Below are 22,476 nucleotides of genomic sequence, written 5' to 3'. Positions count from 1 at the left end.
ACACATTAAGCACACTACCCCCACCCACCACTCCCATAAGACCCCCCCCCCCACACACACACACACACACACACACACACACACACACAGTGTGTGACACACACACACACACACACACACACACACACACACACACACACACACACACACACACATTAACCACACTACCCCCACCCACCAATCCATTCCCCACCCATTACATCTACAAGTAGCTCCCTGTACGCACTGTGGGTCACACACACACACACACACACACACACACACACACACACACACACACACACACGCAGACACACACACGCACACACAGCTGGAAAAAGCCAGCCAGCCTGCCCAGACACTGAAGCCTGATTGTACCCCAGGACAAGCTAACGTTATCTTCATATTTAATTTGGATTGGCAAACAAGCACACACACACACACACACACACACACACACACACACACACACACACACGCATGCACACGCACACACACACACACACACACACACACACACACACACACACACACACACACACACACACACACACACACACACACACACACACACAGTCTAGTGGGAAAGACACATTCCAGTTCCTGGTCTTCCCCCTCCCCACAGATGGTACTTGTGCAAAAGCAGCAGGCTGAAGTTGACTGACTGAACAGTAAAGGCCTCAGAAAGAGTTGCCAGTAAAAGACGGGGAGAAGCTTTCAGGAACCGGCGGCCATTTTCACCATTCACACACAGGTGCCACATTCAGGCCCCTCGTGCACCTTTTCACACATGCCGTGGCTAATGGCTATTCTTAAGGTTTCGCTGACGTCACGCAAGCAAGGGGGACAGGAAGGAACCCAGAACTGGGGGGGTAACGAGAGTCCAAACAATGAGCGCAGACATGAATTATGTAAATAAACAAGTATATCAATGACACGGGCGTGGTCTGAGCTTCAGTTTTTAGCCCCAATATTACAAAAGACCCCACTGATTCATAACAGGTCTAAAGTCATGTTATAACAGTCTGGCGCACTGAGTGACAAGTAAGATACCAGTAAAACTGACAGGTTTCCAAGCGGTGCAACCGCTTCTATAGCCACTTTCAGACATGAACTCCGGGTCAGGCTCAGGGTTGCTTGCCCTGAGCCTGACCCGGGCGATACGTGAAGTGTACCCTTTCAGACATGAGGCATGTTGCTTTCACACATGTGGAGCACCTCCGGGTCTAGAGCAGAGAGGGGGCGGGGCTGGGGGGAGGAGCACCTCTGGGTGTAGAGCAGAGAGGGGGCGGGGCAGGGGGGGAGGAGCACCTCTGGGTCTAGAGTAGAGAGGGGGTGGGGGAGGGGGAGGAGCACCTCCGGGTGTAGAGCAGAGAGGGGGCGGGGGAGGGGGAATTGGGGCATGACGACACAATGGGGCGTTGTGAAAACTGACCACACAGCTGCACTTGATGCATGGAAGACAGCAGTCTGAGCATAGGGTATATATAAAGCCCACAAAGTGAATCGCATTGACATTCAACAAACTAGCACGACATGCAGAGTCTGATAACAAGTTGCTAAAAATACATAATGGGCGATAACTGCCCGCTAACGTTCACGCATATAATCGTTTGCGTATAACGCTAATTAATTAAACAACCCTACAACTCACGCCCAGATGCATCGATTTCCTCAAGCCTCAAGTGCTGCAAAGAAAACAGGTCTGCTAGAAATATACAGAATACAGGAAGAGAGACGTTTTTCCCTTCAAAATAAAAGCAAAAAAAATATGACTTGGTAAACAAAACACAGATAGGTCGACTCACTACGCGTTAAAATGGACTTTTCGAGGCAACAAGGAAGACGGTGTGTGTGCAAAGTGATGTCACCCAACTGGAAATGGTGTCACGCAATTGCTCGACTGTGATGTCATCAGGCACTTGTGATGTCATCAGTGATGTTACTCGAGCAATTGTCTTCTTCTTAGTTCAAATTGGTTAAGTGGTGTCTGTATGTCTGCACCGCTTACTTCAGCATTGGGTTTGGCGTGAGTGGGCGTAAACCTATAGGAGAGCGAGCGCTGCACCCCCAGTGTTGCGTCATCATCACCAACACCTTCACAATAATAGCAGTTCAATAACGTAATAGCCTGATTGATGCATGTTGCAACTGCTGCCTGTCCATTTTAACCCGTAGTGAGTCGACGGTTCAGCTTTTTATCTACCCAGTAATACATTCAAGCCCCATTCAGCAACTTTTCCAAGTTTCGCTGTTGGGGAAACTGCGCCCTCTGGCTGCAATAGTATCGGTATCGATATCGCCGTTCAAAGTCAACAAAACACAGCGCCAGAAAGCTCTATGTACATGTTGTGACATTGGGTACTCACCACGTGATGAAATAATAATCCATAGTTACGTGAAACGTCATTTTCGTAGCAAATCCGCATCGACTTACTTCCTTGTTTTCCAGAACACAGCGCTTCCGCTGTACACAGCGCATGCGCGGTATGCTGCTCATGCTGCCTCCGGGACGCAGGCACAAAAATGCTTAGTGCCAGGAGAGGCCTTTGGAGGGCGGTGTGGGACCAATAGAGGTGAATACACTGGACCATCTTCGATGACTAAAAAGCTGTTATATTAAGGTGAAAAAGTTACTGATTGGGGCTTTAATGATTGATTTTGAAGGTAAAAGCGCCTAACTTCCTGTGTTGTTCTGTTTATTTCTAGCAGGATTGATGCAGCTTGACTAAACCTTAAATTAATTATCCACATCAAGAGTGAGACTGCTGCATGAAAGAATACAAAGCCAGTAAAACCCTATAAAAAGTTGTCTTTACAGCACTTGGCAGAGAACATGGATGTAGGATGTATCTGGCCGTGACTTTGAGGGTCGTTTAATTAATTAATATGTGGGAACGCCCCCACCCCGCGCTTTGTATCATTACAACGTGGCTAATATAATATAATGCAGATGGGCAGCCTTGAACCTTCTCTTCATGTCTTCAGAGCTCTGCACTTTATTCAGGCTCGAGGGCATCTGTTCCAACTCCACATTCTTTTTTCGGTATGCGAGCATCCGCGGAGAATTAGACTGAGAGAGTTGACGAGCGTTAATGAGCCATATCAGCTGGTGGGGGCGGAGTTTCTGCAGGCAGACGAACAGGGATTTCTCAGTGCACAAAACATATTCACTAGGGGTGCTCCAAAAAATCAATTCTGAAAGGATCGCGATTCTTAATGCCACGATTCCTGGATCGATTCCAAACTCCCAAGAATCGATTCTTCTTTGTATTGTAAAAAAAAAAAATTTTTTTTTTACAGTGCACATGAAGGCAACATGCAAGATACCGGCTGAATAAGTGTCCAAATGTTCATGTCATTTGTGTACTGTACTGCCACGGTGCCACCACCTCTTGCACTTAAGAACTCTGGTTAACTCATTGAGTGCCATGGACGAGTATGTTTGTCATTTCGTTTAGTAACGTAGAGTGCCAAGGACGAGTATGTTCGTCAATTGCCTTTTTTGACGGTGGGACGTGGATCAAAGCCTTATGTATGTCCTGTACAAATATTGTAGCTATTGAAGCTGTATAACCTATTTTACGGACTCATTAGGTGGCGACAGTGCTCTCCAGATTAGAGAAATGTCCGAAATATAGCCTGAAAAAGCCCCCTGATCAAAGAGAAAGCGCTCATGCTGCAGCCCAGAGCCATGTAGATTGCTCTGGCTGCAACTGACGGTGCCTGGCAACAGCAGTCACACAACTGAGCTCCTCTGCCTCTGTCTGTCTGTCTGCATAGTTTCTTCACACGATTAGCCGCCAGAAAGGCAGCACCCGACGCCGAAGTGCCAACCCTTTCCCTGCAGTCCGGCTTGGCAAATTTCACACATTGTGTGACAATCAGTGGGACTTTACCTTACCTTTACCTTTGGCATTTCCTTGTCGCGCTGCCTGGGAGGCGGCGCACAAAAAGCACTCCGAAAATAGACGCTGGGTGCGTGAGGCTGTGTGTTACTAGTGTGGGGAGGAGTTTGTAGCTGAGGGGGGGAGAGGGGGGTGGGGCACCCAGGGCAGCACACAACTACACCACGTCACTACATCAGAAAATATTAGCTAGAGTCAGTGAATGTGCTTGAAATGCTGCATTTCACAAAAGGCTGAATATCTCAGCTTCTAGATAGAAATGCCTGTATTTGCTGTTTTTGACCTATCTTCTCCGGCTGATAACTAAAGAACGGAAAATGGTATCAATAAACTTTTTTTTGCTGATGATACAATAGAGTCTCCTTGTTCTTTTTGCGTGTTCGGTGTTTACATAGTAATATCACACAATATCCTGGTCTCCAACAAAATAGCTTAAGCTTCAGATAGTTTTCTCTCCTCCGAGCGCGCGAGCCACTTACGTCTATAAGACCCGCAAACGTTAACGTAATTCCCTGGAATGCGAGAATTAACGAGCCAGTTACATGGCATTGCATTCTTAGACATTGCCGTTTGCTTTTATTTGGTATGTTACATACAATTGGCTAAATTATTAGTTAATTCAGAGTCAGATTATATTGGAGCAGCCAGCCATTTTTGTTGTTGTTGTTGTTGCCGGAAGTCGTCACACGACCACACAACCGGGTCAAATGGGCGTGGCTAGATAAGGTGAATAGAGATGGTAAGCACCGTCCATCTGCTTATATTTCCGAGATTATAATGATGCAAAGCGGGTTGAAAATCGGCTAGCAACTAGCCTATCAATAAAGCCTTAATGGCCGCTAGCTGAATGCTCCCATTGTATTTCATTGTGTTCCATGCGTGACAGTGGGGCCACGTCATCAGTTTTCACAAGGATTTTGCCACTTTACACGGCGACGGTAATGGTGGCGTTATCAAAGAATTGCACTGTAGAACTTGGTTTCACTTTTGTTGCGTCTTCGGGCCCCAATAACACCGATGTCATCGAAACAAAAGGCGCAAACACAACAAAAGTTTGCCGTTTGAAGCTGGGAGTGTTGTAGTGTAAACTAAACTACGGCTCCTCTAGACTCCTACCTGCAGCTCTTATGGTCGGGCCCCTGCAGCGAGCGCGCAGCGCGGGACAGCCCCATGCGGGCGAAGGCATGGTAGTGGCTGAGCGCGGCGTCTGGCAGGCTGGCCAGGCCGTCCGTCTCCTGCTCGTAGATGTTCTCCCAGTAGGCCTGGAGGGCAGGGGTGCCCGGGGCGTAGGCTCCCCACAGGAAGGAGTCCAGCTGGCCGATGATCTCCTGGCTCACGCTGGCCTCGAACTTCCGGGCGAAGAACGTGGGCCGGGACGCTTGCTGGAGGAGGGACAGCGAAGAGGGAGCGGGGTTAGAACAATCGCATATGGGCCAGTCCATGTGGTCCACCTCTGACATCATGACATCATGACATCATGTGGTCCACCTCTGACATCATGGATATAACCCCCCCCCCAGATTTCCCCTTATTTTCTCCCCAATTGTACTTGGCCAATTCCCCCTGCTGGCCAGATCGTTGCTCCACCCCCTCTGCTGATCTGGGGAGAGTTGTACAGTAAACTACACCTGCTTCCTCTGCGTTCACTAACTGAGACCAGCTCCGGCCGCCGCCTCGCAATGCTTCCTGGGGGAATCTGCCGGTAGAAGTGGGTATATGCCGTATACCAGCGTATACCCTGCACTACCCCACTGAGGATTCAAAGTGCCAAAGGCCACGATGGTGCACTTCTACACCTCCATCGTTGAGTCCATCCTCACCTCCTCCATCACCGTCTGGTATGCTGCTGCCCCTCAAAAAGACATCAACAGACTTCAGCGCATCATCCGCTGCGCTGAGAAGATAATCGAATGCAACCTGCCATCCCTCCAGGACCTGCATGCAGCCAGGAGACTGAAGCGGTCTCGCAAGATCATGGCTGACCCCTCCCACCCTGGCCACAAACTCTTTAAGACACTCCCCCACGGCAAGAGACTGAGGTCTGCCAAGACCAGAACCACCCGCCACAAGACCAGCTTCTTCCCAACCGCCATCAGCCTCACCAAGAAGGCCCGGAAACCCCTTCCACCAAGGGCCTCACCAACAACCCACCCCCCCCACACACAAACTCACTACCTCCTCCTAAACTCAACTGAACCCCCCCCCCCCCCCCCATAAAACTGGAACTCATACTGTATCTAATTTAATGCCTGTCTAACTGGGACTGTAAATTCATGTAAATTCCCTGCACATTAATGCCTATTTAACTTAGCCTGTAAATTTCATGTACATTCAATGTAAACTCTTATTTAACTCTGACTGTAAATTCATGTAAATCCACTGCCTATTTAATGTCTATTTAACTCAGTCTGTAAATCTCATGTAAATCCAACGTAAATTCATATTTATCATTCACAGAACACTTATATTGTATATATTGATTGCACTTGCAACTTTGCGATTGTCTTTAGTTATCTTCCTACTTCTTATCTCTGTATATTGATGTGACCGCTACGCTGCATACAGACACTAAGACAAATTCCTCGTATATAACTTGCATACTGTGGCAATAAAAGTGATTCTGATAATGTATCTGTCCTGCATACACACCGTAATATGACTATCAGAAACCTCATACAAAAATGACAGCATTAACTCTCCACTATCTCCACATCTACACTACTACACCCAATTAAGGAGAAGTCAAATCTTCTGTCTCTCTCATCTCATGTGCTCCAGCTTGGGGGGTGGCAGGCGCATGTTTGTGATGTCATCAGAAGGGCGTGGCTGCAGCAAAGCGACTGTGGGCTACGGCCAGAGAGAGCGGGCCTGGAAACCCCAACATAATGATTACCATGAGGACTGCACAGGCTGTTGACCTGCCATGTCCACTCCATACACTTACTCACTTTGGTACATTTAAAAAAAAATCTAAGAATCTATTCTGGGTCTGCTTTCTCTTCCAGCTTTGCTCTTATAGCGCCTTTATGTTCTCCTTCATGGAGGTCTCATGGACCTCGAAAAGATTTCAACTTAAACAGTTGCACCAGTTAAACGTAAAGCCCCCCTCGCCCCCAGTGTATTTTGTCATTTTTAAGATGACAAAATAGCCAGCTACAGCCTCTGAAAGTAGATTTTCAAAATCGTGATATTTCCCAGATATTGTGATATTTCCGAAAATCTGCCCAAGTCTACTCCTCAGTGTCATGTGTATATGTGAAAACTGTTGTCTGTTTAAAAAAAAAAAAAAAAATCTCTGGTGAACCACCAGTGGTCCGGGGACCACAGTTTGGGAACCAATGCTCTACCATATTCTTGTTCAACATATCCTCAGGTAGCCTATCTCTGTGGCAATTGTCAAGCTGTTTTATTGCAGCATTTTAGACGTTAAAGTCATACGTTGGTTGGTTTCGAGATCCTCCCTTTCTTTAGGTCTCAAGGTCGGCAATTATATTGATACACAGACTTTTGAATTGATAGCTCGTCACCTTACTTCTTTGATTTGGACTTTGACACTGAGATTGCTGTATGTCCCTGCTGTATGAGAAAGATATTATTCATATTAAAAAAGGTGCTAAACTGGTTAAACAATGGTTAAATAAAATAAATGTGTGTGTGTGTGTGTGTGTGTGTGTGTGTGTGTGTGTGTGTGTGTGTGTGTGTGTATACTGTATATGATGTGTGTGCCTAACCTCCTGTGCAGGGCTGCAGGCCGCCTTGCGAGCTGGCAACCCCAACATTATGATAATGACAACCTTACAAACCTCAGCTGCTACGAGCTACAAAGCTCTCAAAATACTTTCAGCCTCCCTGCAACAGCTGTTTCCAGGATCAGTTTCCCTTATAGAAACCAGCAGCAGCCGGACCACAAACGCTGTCCTCGGGTCTGTCGTTACGGCCAACAAAGAACCGCCTGCTGGATGTAAAAGCGGCGTTGCTAATTTGTGAATGCTACGCTATTCTGGTCCATGGCCACCATGGCACTGAGAAGGGCAGGGTTAGACAGTGAGGACTGCTAGATGGACTACTGTACTAAAATGATGACGTTGGGCCAGTTATTTCCCTAATTTGGCAAGTGTTCAATGTCATGTCTCCGACCTCAATATGAGAAATTGATGTAGAAATAAAACAGTACTTCTGGAGGGTCACTTCTGGAGGTCTGCTTCCCATAAGTGAGTCATCTCGCGATTATTAGAAATACAACTTTTTAGGGCCCTGCAAATGTAAACAAGCTTTTTTCTTTTACATTTTAAAGTCCCTGGAAACCAGAAATATTTTATTATTATTTAGCATTTTGAGTTCATCACATCACAGGAGCCTATGTTAATAAGCCACCAGCCAAATTTGAACGACGATGAACGTCGCAAAGTATATAAATTTAGGGTTGACAGTCTGGCGAAAGTCATGAGAATCAATTATTTTTTAGAGTGTATTTTCTCCCGCGGACTGTGTGGGCGTGTCCCGTCTGCAGCAGGGAAATTTCTGTCTCTCGGAGAGCGCGAGAGAGAGGGGGGGAGGGAAACGGAGAAAGAGAGAGATCGAGTGCGTGTGTCGAACACACACACACAGTGTGTGTGTGTGTGTGTGTGTGTGTGTTCGTTGCTCGGAGAGGGAGAGTGCGACTGCACAGCGCAGTGTGTGTGTGTATGTGTGAGTAACCTCGCGTCACCAGGCTGTGTGTCTCTGTGCTCTCTCTCACACTAGTCCCGAGAGAGAGAGAGAGAGAGAGAGAGAGAGAGAGAGAGAGAGAGAGAGAGAAAGAGAGAGAGAAGCATAGCGCTCGGCACAGAGTGGGAGGCAAACAGACATACACTGAGGGAGCGCTGTCACTGGGGGCAAAGAACGGACAAAAGGAGAAGAGCGAGTTGCGCGCGTGTACAAAGGTTATATAGAGCTTATGACGTCATAAGCTCCTGCATTTTAGCACCTCGCGCACTGCTCTCTTCAATGAGGAAGTACCTTGTAGAATCTTGTAGAAAAGTGTCGATTTTAAGGCTTTGGGTTGAAAGTAATGTATAATAATTTCGGAGGCACACAATTACTAACATAAGACCCCAAATAACATAGTTAGAACGTTTTTGTGGATTTTGGTTTCCAGGGACTTTAAAGTATCTTTTAGCTTTGACAGAGCTCTTGATACAAGGAATATCAGTTTGTAAGAGCTAAAAGTGAGTTTGAGATGTACTTGAAAGCAACAGACTTGTGTTTTGAGTTATGGTGCAATAATAATAATTAAACGAGCATCTAGAAGGCCTACTCTTCAAGAATATGACTTTAAAATGTAAAAAAGAAAAAAGTTTGTTTCATATTATACCTTTAAAATAATGAAAAAAGTGTGACTGTGTTAAAATAATCTGAAATGGTTTGCATGTTGTGGGTTTCTCAAAATGACATAGTATATAATCAGTTGTAAAATGTGTAGCAGAACCAAGTTAGCCGATTGTAACTGGTAACACCAAATTCCAAATGATGTCCATGTTCGGCACATTGTAACAAGACCAAAGTTGTAGCAGAACCAAGTTAGCTAGTTAGCTAGTGAGCAAGTTAGCTAGTTAGATTGTAACTGGTAAAGCTCAATATGTTTGAAATGAAGTTTTTTTTAAATTCCCACAACATGTAACATGTAACATGTAAAGTAAACCACACACATACACACACAGTTCCAACGCACACACACGTACGCAATCTGTGTGCTCCAAGTTCACCCCTCCCCTCTCTGTTTCTCTCCTCTCTATAAAGCGTATGTCAAATGTGAGATCTTCACTGCATTCCAGAAATCCTCATGTCGTCTATACATCAATGTACATTGAGATGTTTGCAGTCCTTCTCTAATGATGATTAGAGGAGATTCAGAATATGGCTTTATTAAATACACTTTTATAAGACACTTGGTTTCAATTCATTTGGTTTATATAAGCTGTTATAATGATTATATAGCGGAACGAGGAGTGGCAAATTCCATTCCATAACAAGTATGAATGTGAAGCAGGATGTTGCTGGAAACTGCTGGAGCTCAGAGATCAGCTGACGTTCCCTCAATAAATTACAGTTTAAAAAAGTGATGTCGCTGACGGGCTAAGTGGAAAAAGTCTGCCCTGTTCTTTACAATTAGCTGCTCTTAGCACTTCAAAGTCACGATCTTTCACAGATAAAGGCCAGCTGCTAGCACCTCATATTCAAGTCAATACTGTAACAGCTATTAAGTCAATACTGTTTGCTGACTAGTGCACCAGGTTATTTTTAGCCGCACTGTTAGAATGGAAAGTTGGCCAGTTAGTATCAGAGCTCAGGCTGGGTCAGGGAAATACAGCGGCTCTTTGGTAGCTATTTTTGGGGGACACCACCCAGACAGGAGCCTATTTTAGCTCTATGACTCACATCTACCTTCATGAAGCAAAGCACATACACTGAAGACGTTTGATCCAATACAATATTCAAACTTGTCCAGTGTTATGTATGCATCTTTGTTCTGCATACACACAATATGACTGTGAAGTGATTCACTATGAGAGACCAACTGATCAACTGTCAAGTGATTCACTATGAGAGACCAACTGATCATCTGTCAGGTGATTCACTATGAGAGACTAACTGATCATCTGTCAAGTGATTCACTATGAGAGACTAACTGATCATCTCTCAGGTGATTCACTATGAGAGACCTTGAGGAAGATCACAGCATTCTTCAATGCATGTGGTTTGAGTCTTCCAAACATGGCGCTCCGGCTCCACTGTCCAAAATTGTGCACATTCATCAGTATTGAGTAAGACTTAAATACACTGAAAGCCTCCATTCCGCCCCAACTTATGACCATTTGTACAAGATGAAGAAGCTTCAATTTCCCTCAAATGATGGCTCTTTGCTTTCTACACGTCTACTTATACTCGCACACTGGTCGCTCAATCTGCCAGCTGCTAAAAAGTCAATGCACGTTTCACACATGGCAAATTCAAATGGATGTCCATTATCACGTGACCTCATGTCCATTATCACATGACCTCTGAGTTTGCTGAAAATGTTACATTTTATTATTTTCTGGTCTTGGAAAAATGATGCAACATGGCAGACATGTACTTGCTAAGATGATGGACGCCGTTGCGTTGGTAATAATGACTATTGCAGGACCTCCCCCAGTGAACTAATCAAACAGGGCTTTAGACGGTCAAAAGCTCCATTAGCACAAGATGACTTCCTCCAGGGTGAGGGGGATATTAGCACAAGATGACTCCCTCCAGGGTGAGGGGGATATTGTCATTATTGCTTGAGATATTTGTTCATTTTAATCCAATCTGGAGGGCCCATATTGATGATTTCCCCCACTTCGACCCCTGTGTGTTTTAAGTCATTGGTGGTCTGATGATTCTCATCTTGTCCTGAGAGACTCCTGTGGGTTTCAGATGATTAGGAAGTCACACTACATCCTGCCAAAGAGTGTGATGATGAGGAAGTCACACTACATCCTGTCAAAGAGTGTGATGATGAGGAAGTCACACTACATCCTGCCAAAGAGTGTGATGATGAGGAAGTCACACTACATCCTGCCAAAGAGTGTGATGATGAGGAAGTCACACTACATCCTGCCAAAGAGTGTGATGATTAGGAAGTCACACTACATCCTGCCAAAGAGTGAGACTCCTCTGGGTTATATTAGGAAGTCACACTACATCCTGTCAAAGATTGTGATGCTTAGGAAGTCATACTACATCCTGTCAAAGAGTGTGATGATTAGGAAGTCATACTACATCCTGTCAAAGAGTGTGATGATGAGGAAGTCACACTACATCCTGTCAAAGAGTGTGATGATGAGGAAGTCACACTACATCCTGTCAAAGAGTGTGATGATGAGGAAGTCACACTACATCCTGTCAAAGAGTGTGATGATGAGGAAGTCACACTACATCCTGTCAAAGAGTGTGATGATGAGGAAGTCACACTACATCCTGTCAAAGAGTGTGATGATGAGGAAGTCACACTACGTCCTGTCAAAGATTGTGATGCTTAGGAAGTCATACTACATCCTGTCAAAGAGTGTGATGATTAGGAAGTCATACTACGTCCTGTCAAAGAGTGTGATGATGAGGAAGTCACACTACATCCTGTCAAAGAGTGTGATGATGAGGAAGTCACACTACATCCTGTCAAAGAGTGTGATGATTAGGAAGTCACACTACGTCCTGTCAAAGAGTGTGATGCTTAGGAAGTCACACTACATCCTGCCAAAGAGTGTGATGATTAGGAAGTCACACTACATCCTGCCAAAGAGTGTGATGATTAGGAAGTCACACTACATCCTGTCAAAGAGTGTGATGATGAGGAAGTCACACTACATCCTGTCAAAGAGTGTGATGATTAGGAAGTCACACTACATCCTGTCAAAGAGTGTGATGATTAGGAAGTCACACTACATCCTGTCAAAGAGTGTGATGATTAGGAAGTCACACTACATCCTGTCAAAGAGTGTGATGATTAGGAAGTCACACTACATCCTGTCAAAGAGTGTGATGATGAGGAAGTCACACTACATCCTGTCAAAGAGTGTGATGATGAGGAAGTCACACTACATCCTGTCAAAGAGTGTGATGATTAGGAAGTCACACTACATCCGGTCAAAGAGTGTGATGATTAGGAAGTCACACTACATCCTGTCAAAGAGTGTGATGATGAGGAAGTCACACTACATCCTGTCAAATAGTGTGATGATGAGGAAGTCACACTACATCCTGTCAAAGAGTGTGATGATGAGGAAGTCACACTACATCCTGTCAAAGAGTGTGATGATGAGGAAGTCACACTACATCCTGTCAAAGAGTGTGATGATTAGGAAGTCACACTACATCCTGTCAAAGAGTGTGATGATGAGGAAGTCACACTACATCCTGTCAAATAGTGTGATGATGAGGAAGTCACACTACGTCCTGTCAAAGAGTGTGATGATTAGGAAGTCACACTACATCCTGTCAAAGAGTGTGATGATGAGGAAGTCACACTACATCCTGCCAAAGAGTGTGATGATGAGGAAGTCACACTACATCCTGTCAAAGAGTGTGATGATGAGGAAGTCACACTACGTCCTGTCAAAGAGTGTGATGATTAGGAAGTCACACTACATCCTGCCAAAGAGTGTCATGATTAGGAAGTCACACTACATCCTGTCAAAGAGTGTGATGATGAGGAAGTCACACTACATACCCTTAATCCTGCTTCCCACCCGCAGACACGGCCAAATGTGCCTGTGCACTAAGTATGGATGCCCGACTAAGCTGGAGGTAACACGGGGGCTCGAACCTGCGACCCTTGTGTTAGTAGGCAGGGAATCTACTGCTGCACTACCCAGGAGGATTGCATTTCAGGAACCACAGTGAAAGTAACACTACTTCGTACCAAATAGACTACTGTCTATAAAGCCCCATTGTCCAATCACATTTGAACAAAACCCCCATAATTCATACTAAATTGTTATGATCTAATAATGGGTTAACACGCCTCCAGTTAAGGCAGGGTCTCCTTGCATATTCACTCCCCAAGCTGAGCACATTTCACATGCATGACCACACTAATCACCTGCATCTGTTATTTGCTGTTGGCTGAAAACATTCAGAGCGTTGAGTAAAACAACAACTAATATTTAAAGGGGAACTAACCCCCCAGATTTCTGGCAAAACGGCATTCTGCCTCATTTGAAAAAACAAGGAAAGAGGCAGAAGAGCGTCTCCTCTTGTCCCACTATACTCTTTGGCTGTATTCAGAATGATTCAGACCCGAATTATAAACTGGAAACCGGAGCACGTTATAAATATAGTCACGTTATAAACAACTGACCGACGCTGGTGGTCCGTATGGAAACAGTGTTGCTCGAAATGGTTAAAAGTTATATCAATTTGGTCATTCAGTGGCGTTTTACTGCCATGTAAAGTAACTAACGTTAGCCGCTAGCATTAGCCACAGTAGCCGACTACCCATAATGCATTACATTATCCCAGCACCCGAACAGCTCACGCTACATTTAATGCATAAAATGAAGCTGATATACAATTGATTCACATTGAAGTACACCATGCGCAAATACCACCATGACGTTACGATGTACCAAATTGTCCATTCATTAGACCCCCCCCCCCCCCCCCAAAAAAAAGCAGGTTTGAACCCATAGAGGGCACTTATGCAGCTGAAAATTATAAAGATTGTAGAATATGTAACAGTTTGGTCTCAAATGTGGAAATTTTGGCCAGAATTCTTCACACACCACCGCAAAAGCCCTATTGGTTGAAAGCTGAAAAAAAGTGTTTTGAGGGTTAGTTACACTTTAATTATCTGCATTTCTCTGGACTTCCAAATTCCAATCCCGTCCCAGTGGGGGCTTTTGGGGTCTCACCTGGAAGCGGGGCAGGTCTGAGGGCTTGAAGTCGTTGGGCGAACAGCCGCACCAGTCCACGATGTGCTTGTACTGGCACTTACATCCCAGCTTGCGGTTCCAGTTGGTCAGCCTCAGGTTGTTGTCCACCATGCTCTGGCAGTGGGCGCTGTTCTCCAGCACCGTGTGGAAGAATGACTGGAGAGCCAGAGAGAGACACAAACATCTTCACAAATCTTCAGAAAACATCTAAAGCATACAAAATAGACATACGGGTAGGTTAAACCAAAATGGGATTTTGAAGACCAAAACCAATACAGACGTCTTTTTCCTATTGTGGCGATTGCTTGAGGAAGTGTAATAACAGATTTAAATTAAAAGTAGAATGTAATTCCTGTTTTCCATTGACCACAATGGGTTTTTGAACTATGATATAGACCTTATTCGATATCCCCGGACGGCGCCATATTGTTGACAAACCGCAGCCGTAACGTAGTCTGGCCGAGCGTATAGCAACAGTTATGGCTTCGTCAAAGAGAAGTGATGAAAAAATAAGTCCCCCACAACAAAACACCCCACAGTGCTCTGTGCCATCTCCCCCTCCTCCACATGTTGCTGATGGCCTCAGCAGTACACGGCTCTCAGTGATTCCCGTTAGTCAGTTTAGAAACAAACTAGGCATGAAATCAAACCGGGTTAAGCTCGTACACCGGACCGTCAAAACCGGAAATTGTGTGTGTGTGTGTATGTTTGTGTGTGTGTGTGTGTGTGTATGTTTGTGTGTGTGTGTGTGTGTGTGTGTGTTACCTCGGCAGGCAGCAGTGTGTAGGCATAGAAGCGCTTCATGCTGCTGACCAGCTCGTCCTGGGAGTTGACCACATAATCGACGAAAGGCCGGTTGAGCAGGAACCAATCGGAGCCTCCGTCCACGGCTACGCCCTCCGGGATCTTGCGGTCCCCAAGGCGCCACATGTGGGTGTCACACTCATAGAAGAGACGGTCCAGACCCTGCTTACGGATGAAGCTGAAGGGACACAAGGCGGCCATTTTAGGATTGTTAAAAAAATAACATGACTTATTATCTTATTCAGGGCTGCAACTAACGATTATTTTCATTATCGATTAATCTGTCGATTATTTTCCCAATTAATTGATTAGTTGTTTGGTTTCTAAAATGTCAGAAAATGGTGGAAAATGATCAATTCCGTGTTTCCCAACATCCAAGATGACGTCCTCAAATGTCTTTGTTTGTCCACAACCCAAATATCTTCAGTTTACTGTCATAGAGGAGTAAAGAAAGAAACCAGAAAGTATTCACATTCTAGAAGCTGGAATCAGAGAATTTTGACTTTGTTCCCGTGAAAATAAACAAATAAATAAATAATACTCAAAATGATTACCGTAATCGATTATCAAAATAGTTGTAGATACATTTTCTGTCGATCGACTAATCGATTAATCATTGCAGCTCTAATCTTATCACCTTTAAAAAAACGATACGCCAGTTATTGTCTCCTGTGTGTTTCTGTGATGAGGGAAACCAAAGTAACCTTGTCTCCTGTGTGTTTCTGTGATGAGGGAAACCAAAGTAACCTTGTCTCATGTGTGTTTCTGTGATGAGGAGGGAAACCAAAGTAACCTTGTCTCCTGCGTGTTTCTGTGATGAGGGAAAGCAAAGTAACCTTGTCTCCTGCGTGTTTCTGTGATGAGGGAAACCAAAGTAACCTTGTCTCATGTGTGTTTCTGTGATGAGGGAAACCAAAGTAACCTTGTCTCCTGTGTGTTTATGTGATGAGGGAAACTAAAGTAACCTTGTCTCCTGTGTGTTTCTGTGATGAGGGAAACCAAAGTAACCTTGTCTCCTGCGTGTTTCTGTGATGAGGGAAAGCAAAGTAACCTTGTCTCCTGTGTGTTTCTGTGATGAGGGAAAGCAAAGTAACCTTGTCTCCTGTGTGTTTCTGTGATGAGGGAAAGCAAAGTAACCTTGTCTCCTGTGTGTTTCTGTGATGAGGGAAAGCAAAGTAACCTTGTCTCCTGTGTGTTTCTGTGATGAGGGAAACTAAAGTAACCTTGTCTCATGTGTGTTTATGTGATGAGGGAAACTAAAGTAACCTTGTCTCATGTGTGTTTCTGTGATGAGGGAAAGCAAAGTAACCTTGTCTCCTGCGTGTTTCTGTGATGAGGGAAAGCAAAGTAACCTTGTCTCCTGTGTGTTTCTGTGATGAGGGAAAGCAAAGTAACCTTGTCTCCTGTGTGTTTCTGTGATGAGGGAAAGCAAAGTAACCTTGTCTCCTGTGTGTTTCTGTGATGAGGGAAAGCAAAGTAACCTTGTCTCCTGTGTGTTTCTGTGATGAGGGAAAGCAAAGTAACCTTGTCTCCTGTGTGTTTCTGTGATGAGGGAAAGCAAAGTAACCTTGTCTCCTGTGTGTTTCTGTGATGAGGGAAAGCAAAGTAACCTTGTCTCCTGTGTGTTTCTGTGATGAGGGAAAGCAAAGTAACCTTGTCTCCTGTGTGTTTCTGTGATGAGGGAAAGCAAAGTAACCTTGTCTCCTGTGTGTTTCTGTGATGAGGGAAAGCAAAGTAACCTTGTCTCCTGTGTGTTTCTGTGATGAGGGAAAGCAAAGTAACCTTGTCTCCTGTGTGTTTCTGTGATGAGGGAAACCAAAGTAACCTTGTCTCCTGTGTGTTTCTGTGATGAGGGAAACCAAAGTAACCTTGTCTCCTGTGTGTTTCTGTGATGAGGGAAACCAAAGTAACCTTGTCTCCTGCGTGTTTCTGTGATGAGGGAAAGCAAAGTAACCTTGTCTCCTGTGTGTTTCTGTGATGAGGGAAAGCAAAGTAACCTTGTCTCCTGTGTGTTTCTGTGATGAGGGAAACCAAAGTAACCTTGTCTCCTGTGTGTTTCTGTGATGAGGGAAAGCAAAGTAACCTTGTCTCCTGTGTGTTTCTGTGATGAGGGAAACCAAAGTAACCTTGTCTCCTGCGTGTTTCAGTGATGAGGGAAAGCAAAGTAACCTTGTCTCCTGTGTGTTTCTGTGATGAGGGAAACCAAAGTAACCTTGTCTCCTGTGTGTTTCTGTGATGAGGGAAAGCAAAGTAACCTTGTCTCCTGCGTGTTTCTGTGATGAGGGAAAGCAAAGTAACCTTGTCTCCTGTGTGTTTCTGTGATGAGGGAAACCAAAGTAACCTTGTCTCCTGTGTGTTTCTGTGATGAGGGAAAGCAAAGTAACCTTGTCTCCTGCGTGTTTCTGTGATGAGGGAAAGCAAAGTAACCTTGTCTCCTGTGTGTTTCTGTGATGAGGGAAAGCAAAGTAACCTTGTCTCATGTGTGTTTCTGTGATGAGGGAAAGCAAAGTAACCTTGTCTCCTGCGTGTCTCTGTGATGAGGGAAAGCAAAGTAACCTTGTCTCATGTGTGTTTCTGTGATGAGGGAAAGCAAAGTAACCTTGTCTCCTGTGTGTTTCTGTGATGAGGGAAAGCAAAGTAACCTTGTCTCCTGCGTGTTTCTGTGATGAGGGAAACCAAAGTAACCTTGTCTCCTGTGTGTTTCTGTGATGAGGGAAACCAAAGTAACCTTGTCTCCTGTGTGTTTCTGTGATGAGGGAAACCAAAGTAACCTTGTCTCATGTGTGTTTCTGTGATGAGGGAAACCAAAGTAACCTTGTCTCCTGTGTGTTTCTGTGATGAGGGAAACCAAAGTAACCTTGTCTCCTGCGTGTTTCTGTGATGAGGGAAAGCAAAGTAACCTTGTCTCCTGTGTGTTTCTGTGATGAGGGAAAGCAAAGTAACCTTGTCTCCTGTGTGTTTCTGTGATGAGGGAAACCAAAGTAACCTTGTCTCCTGTGTGTTTCTGTGATGAGGGAAAGCAAAGTAACCTTGTCTCCTGTGTGTTTCTGTGATGAGGGAAACCAAAGTAACCTTGTCTCCTGCGTGTTTCAGTGATGAGGGAAAGCAAAGTAACCTTGTCTCCTGTGTGTTTCTGTGATGAGGGAAACCAAAGTAACCTTGTCTCCTGTGTGTTTCTGTGATGAGGGAAAGCAAAGTAACCTTGTCTCCTGCGTGTTTCTGTGATGAGGGAAAGCAAAGTAACCTTGTCTCCTGTGTGTTTCTGTGATGAGGGAAACCAAAGTAACCTTGTCTCCTGTGTGTTTCTGTGATGAGGGAAAGCAAAGTAACCTTGTCTCCTGCGTGTTTCTGTGATGAGGGAAAGCAAAGTAACCTTGTCTCCTGTGTGTTTCTGTGATGAGGGAAAGCAAAGTAACCTTGTCTCATGTGTGTTTCTGTGATGAGGGAAAGCAAAGTAACCTTGTCTCCTGCGTGTCTCTGTGATGAGGGAAAGCAAAGTAACCTTGTCTCATGTGTGTTTCTGTGATGAGGGAAAGCAAAGTAACCTTGTCTCCTGTGTGTTTCTGTGATGAGGGAAAGCAAAGTAACCTTGTCTCCTGCGTGTTTCTGTGATGAGGGAAACCAAAGTAACCTTGTCTCCTGTGTGTTTCTGTGATGAGGGAAACCAAAGTAACCTTGTCTCCTGTGTGTTTCTGTGATGAGGGAAACCAAAGTAACCTTGTCTCATGTGTGTTTCTGTGATGAGGGAAAGCAAAGTAACCTTGTCTCCTGTGTGTTTCTGTGATGAGGGAAAGCAAAGTAACCTTGTCTCCTGTGTGTTTCTGTGATGAGGGAAACCAAAGTAACCTTGTCTCCTGTGTGTTTCTGTGATGAGGGAAACCAAAGTAACCTTGTCTCCTGTGTGTTTCTGTGATGAGGGAAAGCAAAGTAACCTTGTCTCATGTGTGTTTCTGTGATGAGGGAAAGCAAAGTAACCTTGTCTCCTGTGTGTTTCTGTGATGAGGGAAACCAAAGTAACCTTGTCTCCTGTGTGTTTCTGTGATGAGGGAAACCAAAGTAACCTTGTCTCCTGTGTGTTTCTGTGATGAGGGAAACCAAAGTAACCTTGTCTCCTGTGTGTTTCTGTGATGAGGGAAAGCAAAGTAACCTTGTCTCATGTGTGTTTCTGTGATGAGGGAAACCAAAGTAACCTTGTCTCCTGTGTGTTTCTGTGATGAGGGAAACCAAAGTAACCTTGTCTCCTGTGTGTTTCTGTGATGAGGGAAACCAAAGTAACCTTGTCTCCTGTGTGTTTATGTGATGAGGGAAACCAAAGTAACCTTGTCTCATGTGTGTTTCTGTGATGAGGGAAACCAAAGTAACCTTGTCTCCTGTGTGTTTCTGTGATGAGGGAAACCAAAGTAACCTTGTCTCCTGTGTGTTTCTGTGATGAGGAGGGAAACCAAAGTAACCTTGTCTCCTGTGTGTTTCTGTGATGAGGAGGGAAACCAAAGTAACCTTGTCTCCTGTGTGTTTATGTGATGAGGGAAACCAAAGTAACCTTGTCTCATGTGTTTATGTGATGAGGGAAACCAAAGTAACCTTGTCTCATGTGTGTTTCTGTGATGAGGGAAACCAAAGTAACCTTGTCTCATGTGTGTTTATGTGATGAGGGAAACCAAAGTAACCTTGTCTCCTGTGTTTCTGTGATGAGGGAAACCAAAGTAACCTTGTCTCATGTGTGTTTCTGTGATGAGTGAAACCAAAGTAACCTTGTCTCCTGTGTGTTTATGTGATGAGGGAAACCAAAGTAACCTTGTCTCCTGTGTGTTTCTGTGATGAGGGAAACCAAAGTAACCTTGTCTCCTGTGTGTTTATGTGATGAGGGAAACCAAAGTAACCTTGTCTCATGTGTGTTTCTGTGATGAGGGAAACCAAAGTAACCTTGTCTCCTGTGTGTTTATGTGATGAGGGAAACCAAAGTAACCATGTCTCATGTGTGTTTCTGTGATGAGGGAAACCAAAGTAACCTTGTCTCATGTGTGTTTCTGTGATGAGGGAAACCAAAGTAACCTTGTCTCCTGTGTGTTTATGTGATGAGGGAAACCAAAGTAACCTTGTCTCATGTGTGTTTATGTGATGAGGGAAACCAAAGTAACCTTGTCTCCTGTGTGTTTATGTGATGAGGGAAACCAAAGTAACCTTGTCTCCTGTGTGTTTATGTGATGAGGGAAACCAAAGTAACCATGTCTCATGTGTGTTTATGTGATGAGGGAAACCAAAGTAACCTTGTCTCATGTGTGTTTCTGTGATGAGGGAAACCAAAGTAACCTTGTCTCCTGTGTGTTTATGTGATGAGGGAAACCAAAGTAACCATGTCTCATGTGTGTTTATGTGATGAGGGAAACCAAAGTAACCTTGTCTCCTGTGTGTTTATGTGATGAGGGAAACCAAAGTAACCTTGTCTCCTGTGTGTTTCTGTGATGAGGGAAACCAAAGTAACCTTGTCTCCTGTGTTTCTGTGATGAGGGAAACCAAAGTAACCTTGTCTCATGTGTGTTTCTGTGATGAGGGAAACCAAAGTAACCTTGTCTCATGTGTGTTTCTGTGATGAGGGAAACCAAAGTAACCTTGTCTCCTGTGTGTTTCTGTGATGAGGGAAACCAAAGTAACCTTGTCTCATGTGTGTTTCTGTGATGAGGAGGGAAACCAAAGTAACCTTGCAAGATCACGCTCGCACGACAAATGCATCTTGCCATGTGGGGCCAGCGAGAAGCGAGCCTGTGATAGAAGTGATAGACAGATGGCTCATCCAATCACCTGCCAGGTATTTTTTTTAAAGTGCCTGCCCCAGTGTCCTTGTCAGTTTTGCTCAATAAAATAGACGTATTGGAAATACTTCCAAATGGAGAGTGTCAAATGTACAGCTATTTTGAATCTAAAATATCTACAATAATGACCTATTATGAGAAAGAAGGCTTGGCGGGAACAGGGATAAGCATAGTTTCTGGATCATTCAACTTCCATCTGATATCTAGAGGGGGTGATGAGGACAAATGCAATAATCTTCTCTATGTCTTCCCAATGGAGCAAATAATACAGAAAAAAGTAATACAAATAGGCCATCATAAGAGGCGCAGAGAGCAGGCAGGACGAAGGAGCTTGATTTGGCACTCACGCTGTTTATTCCAAACACACACCAACCACCACCACCAGGTAACTTCCTCATATATCTACACACCCTCCATATCACCTCCCACAACCCACAGTGTTAAAGGGCACTGTCCATCATGGTGAATTCCATGTCACATTCCTCTACAATACCAGTATATAAGTGTGTATGTCACACCAAAAAAAATTACAGTACACCTGAACGCAACATGCAAGATTACCCACTGAATAAGTGTCCAAATGTTCATCTCATTCTGGCCAATAATCCACTTCTGTTATAGCATTTCAGTCTGGAATATGGAATATCTTTCAATAATCTTTATGCCTAAAAGGCTACATTGAAGTAGAAATTTAAATAATTAACTCATTGGTTTTGGATTTATTTAGCTTCAAGAGTGCATTTTTGTTTGTGTGACCCTCAACACAGGCTTTGAGAATCCCGGGCCACTTATTGATACTTATGTTTAAATTAACACACTCATATTCTGGTTTATTTCAAGAAAAACATTTCGGCTAGTGGAAATTCTAATTGGCTGGTAACTTTAAAATCTAGCAACCATATTGGCAGGTGGTCAAAAATGTTTTTGAGAGCAAGTGGTGACATAGGAGTGAGTGAGAAAAGGATCAAATATTGGTGGTTAAGACTGAATAATGACGTCACAACTGATCATTTAAAATGAGTTATTCCTCTAAGCCTGGCTTCAAATGCACCAAATCTTTCGCGCTGGCGCCGTTCGGCCCTCAGCAAAACCTGGTAGCGACTAGCGAGGAAATTTTTTGTGGCCCTCTCTATCATCAAAGTTGCCCATCCATGGGTTACGGCATGACAATATTTGTTCGGCCCCCGGCAACAATCTGGGTTTCTCATGTGGCCGCCCATGAAAAATAGTTGCCCACCCCTGGTATGTGGTTGTTTGTATTATTCGGTTCCCAAACTTAGGATTGCCAGGGCCCACTTTGAAATCTGAAAAACCCTTTAATCACAAGATGATGTATTGTATTTCCATGTGTGTGTGTGTGTGTGTGTGTGTGTGTGTGTGTGTGTGTGTGTGTGTGAGTGTGTGTGTGTGTGTGTGAGTGTGTGAGGGAGAGAGAGAGATCTTACCGTGTGTTGTCTCTGCCATGAGATTTTATGAAGTTCTTTTCGCGGTACTTTGACAGGAAAGCCACAAGTTGTTCATTGGTCCTGAGGAAGGGAGGGG

At 44.4% G+C, this 22,476-nt stretch overlaps 1 protein-coding gene across 1 annotated transcript in view; it reads right to left on the bottom strand.

Moving 5' to 3' along the window:
• Positions 1-22,476, bottom strand: part of xylt1 (xylosyltransferase I) — a gene marked incomplete at both ends in the record, with an annotated part of 71,445 nt that overhangs the window by 9,204 nt on the left and 39,765 nt on the right. The window contains 4 exons of the mRNA XM_083649249.1: positions 5,004-5,269; positions 14,300-14,476; positions 15,086-15,302; positions 22,380-22,460. Of these exons, the coding sequence (XP_083505375.1) occupies positions 5,004-5,269; positions 14,300-14,476; positions 15,086-15,302; positions 22,380-22,460 (741 nt within the window). The remainder of the gene's footprint in view (positions 1-5,003; positions 5,270-14,299; positions 14,477-15,085; positions 15,303-22,379; positions 22,461-22,476) is intronic.

Source organism: Poromitra crassiceps, assembly GCF_964638095.1.
Source record: "Poromitra crassiceps genome assembly, chromosome: 13".
In the NCBI taxonomy this organism is placed as follows: Eukaryota; Metazoa; Chordata; class Actinopteri; order Beryciformes; family Melamphaidae; genus Poromitra; species Poromitra crassiceps.
Note: the sequence above shows the minus strand (reverse complement) of the source record. Positions and strands in the feature narration are given on the sequence as shown.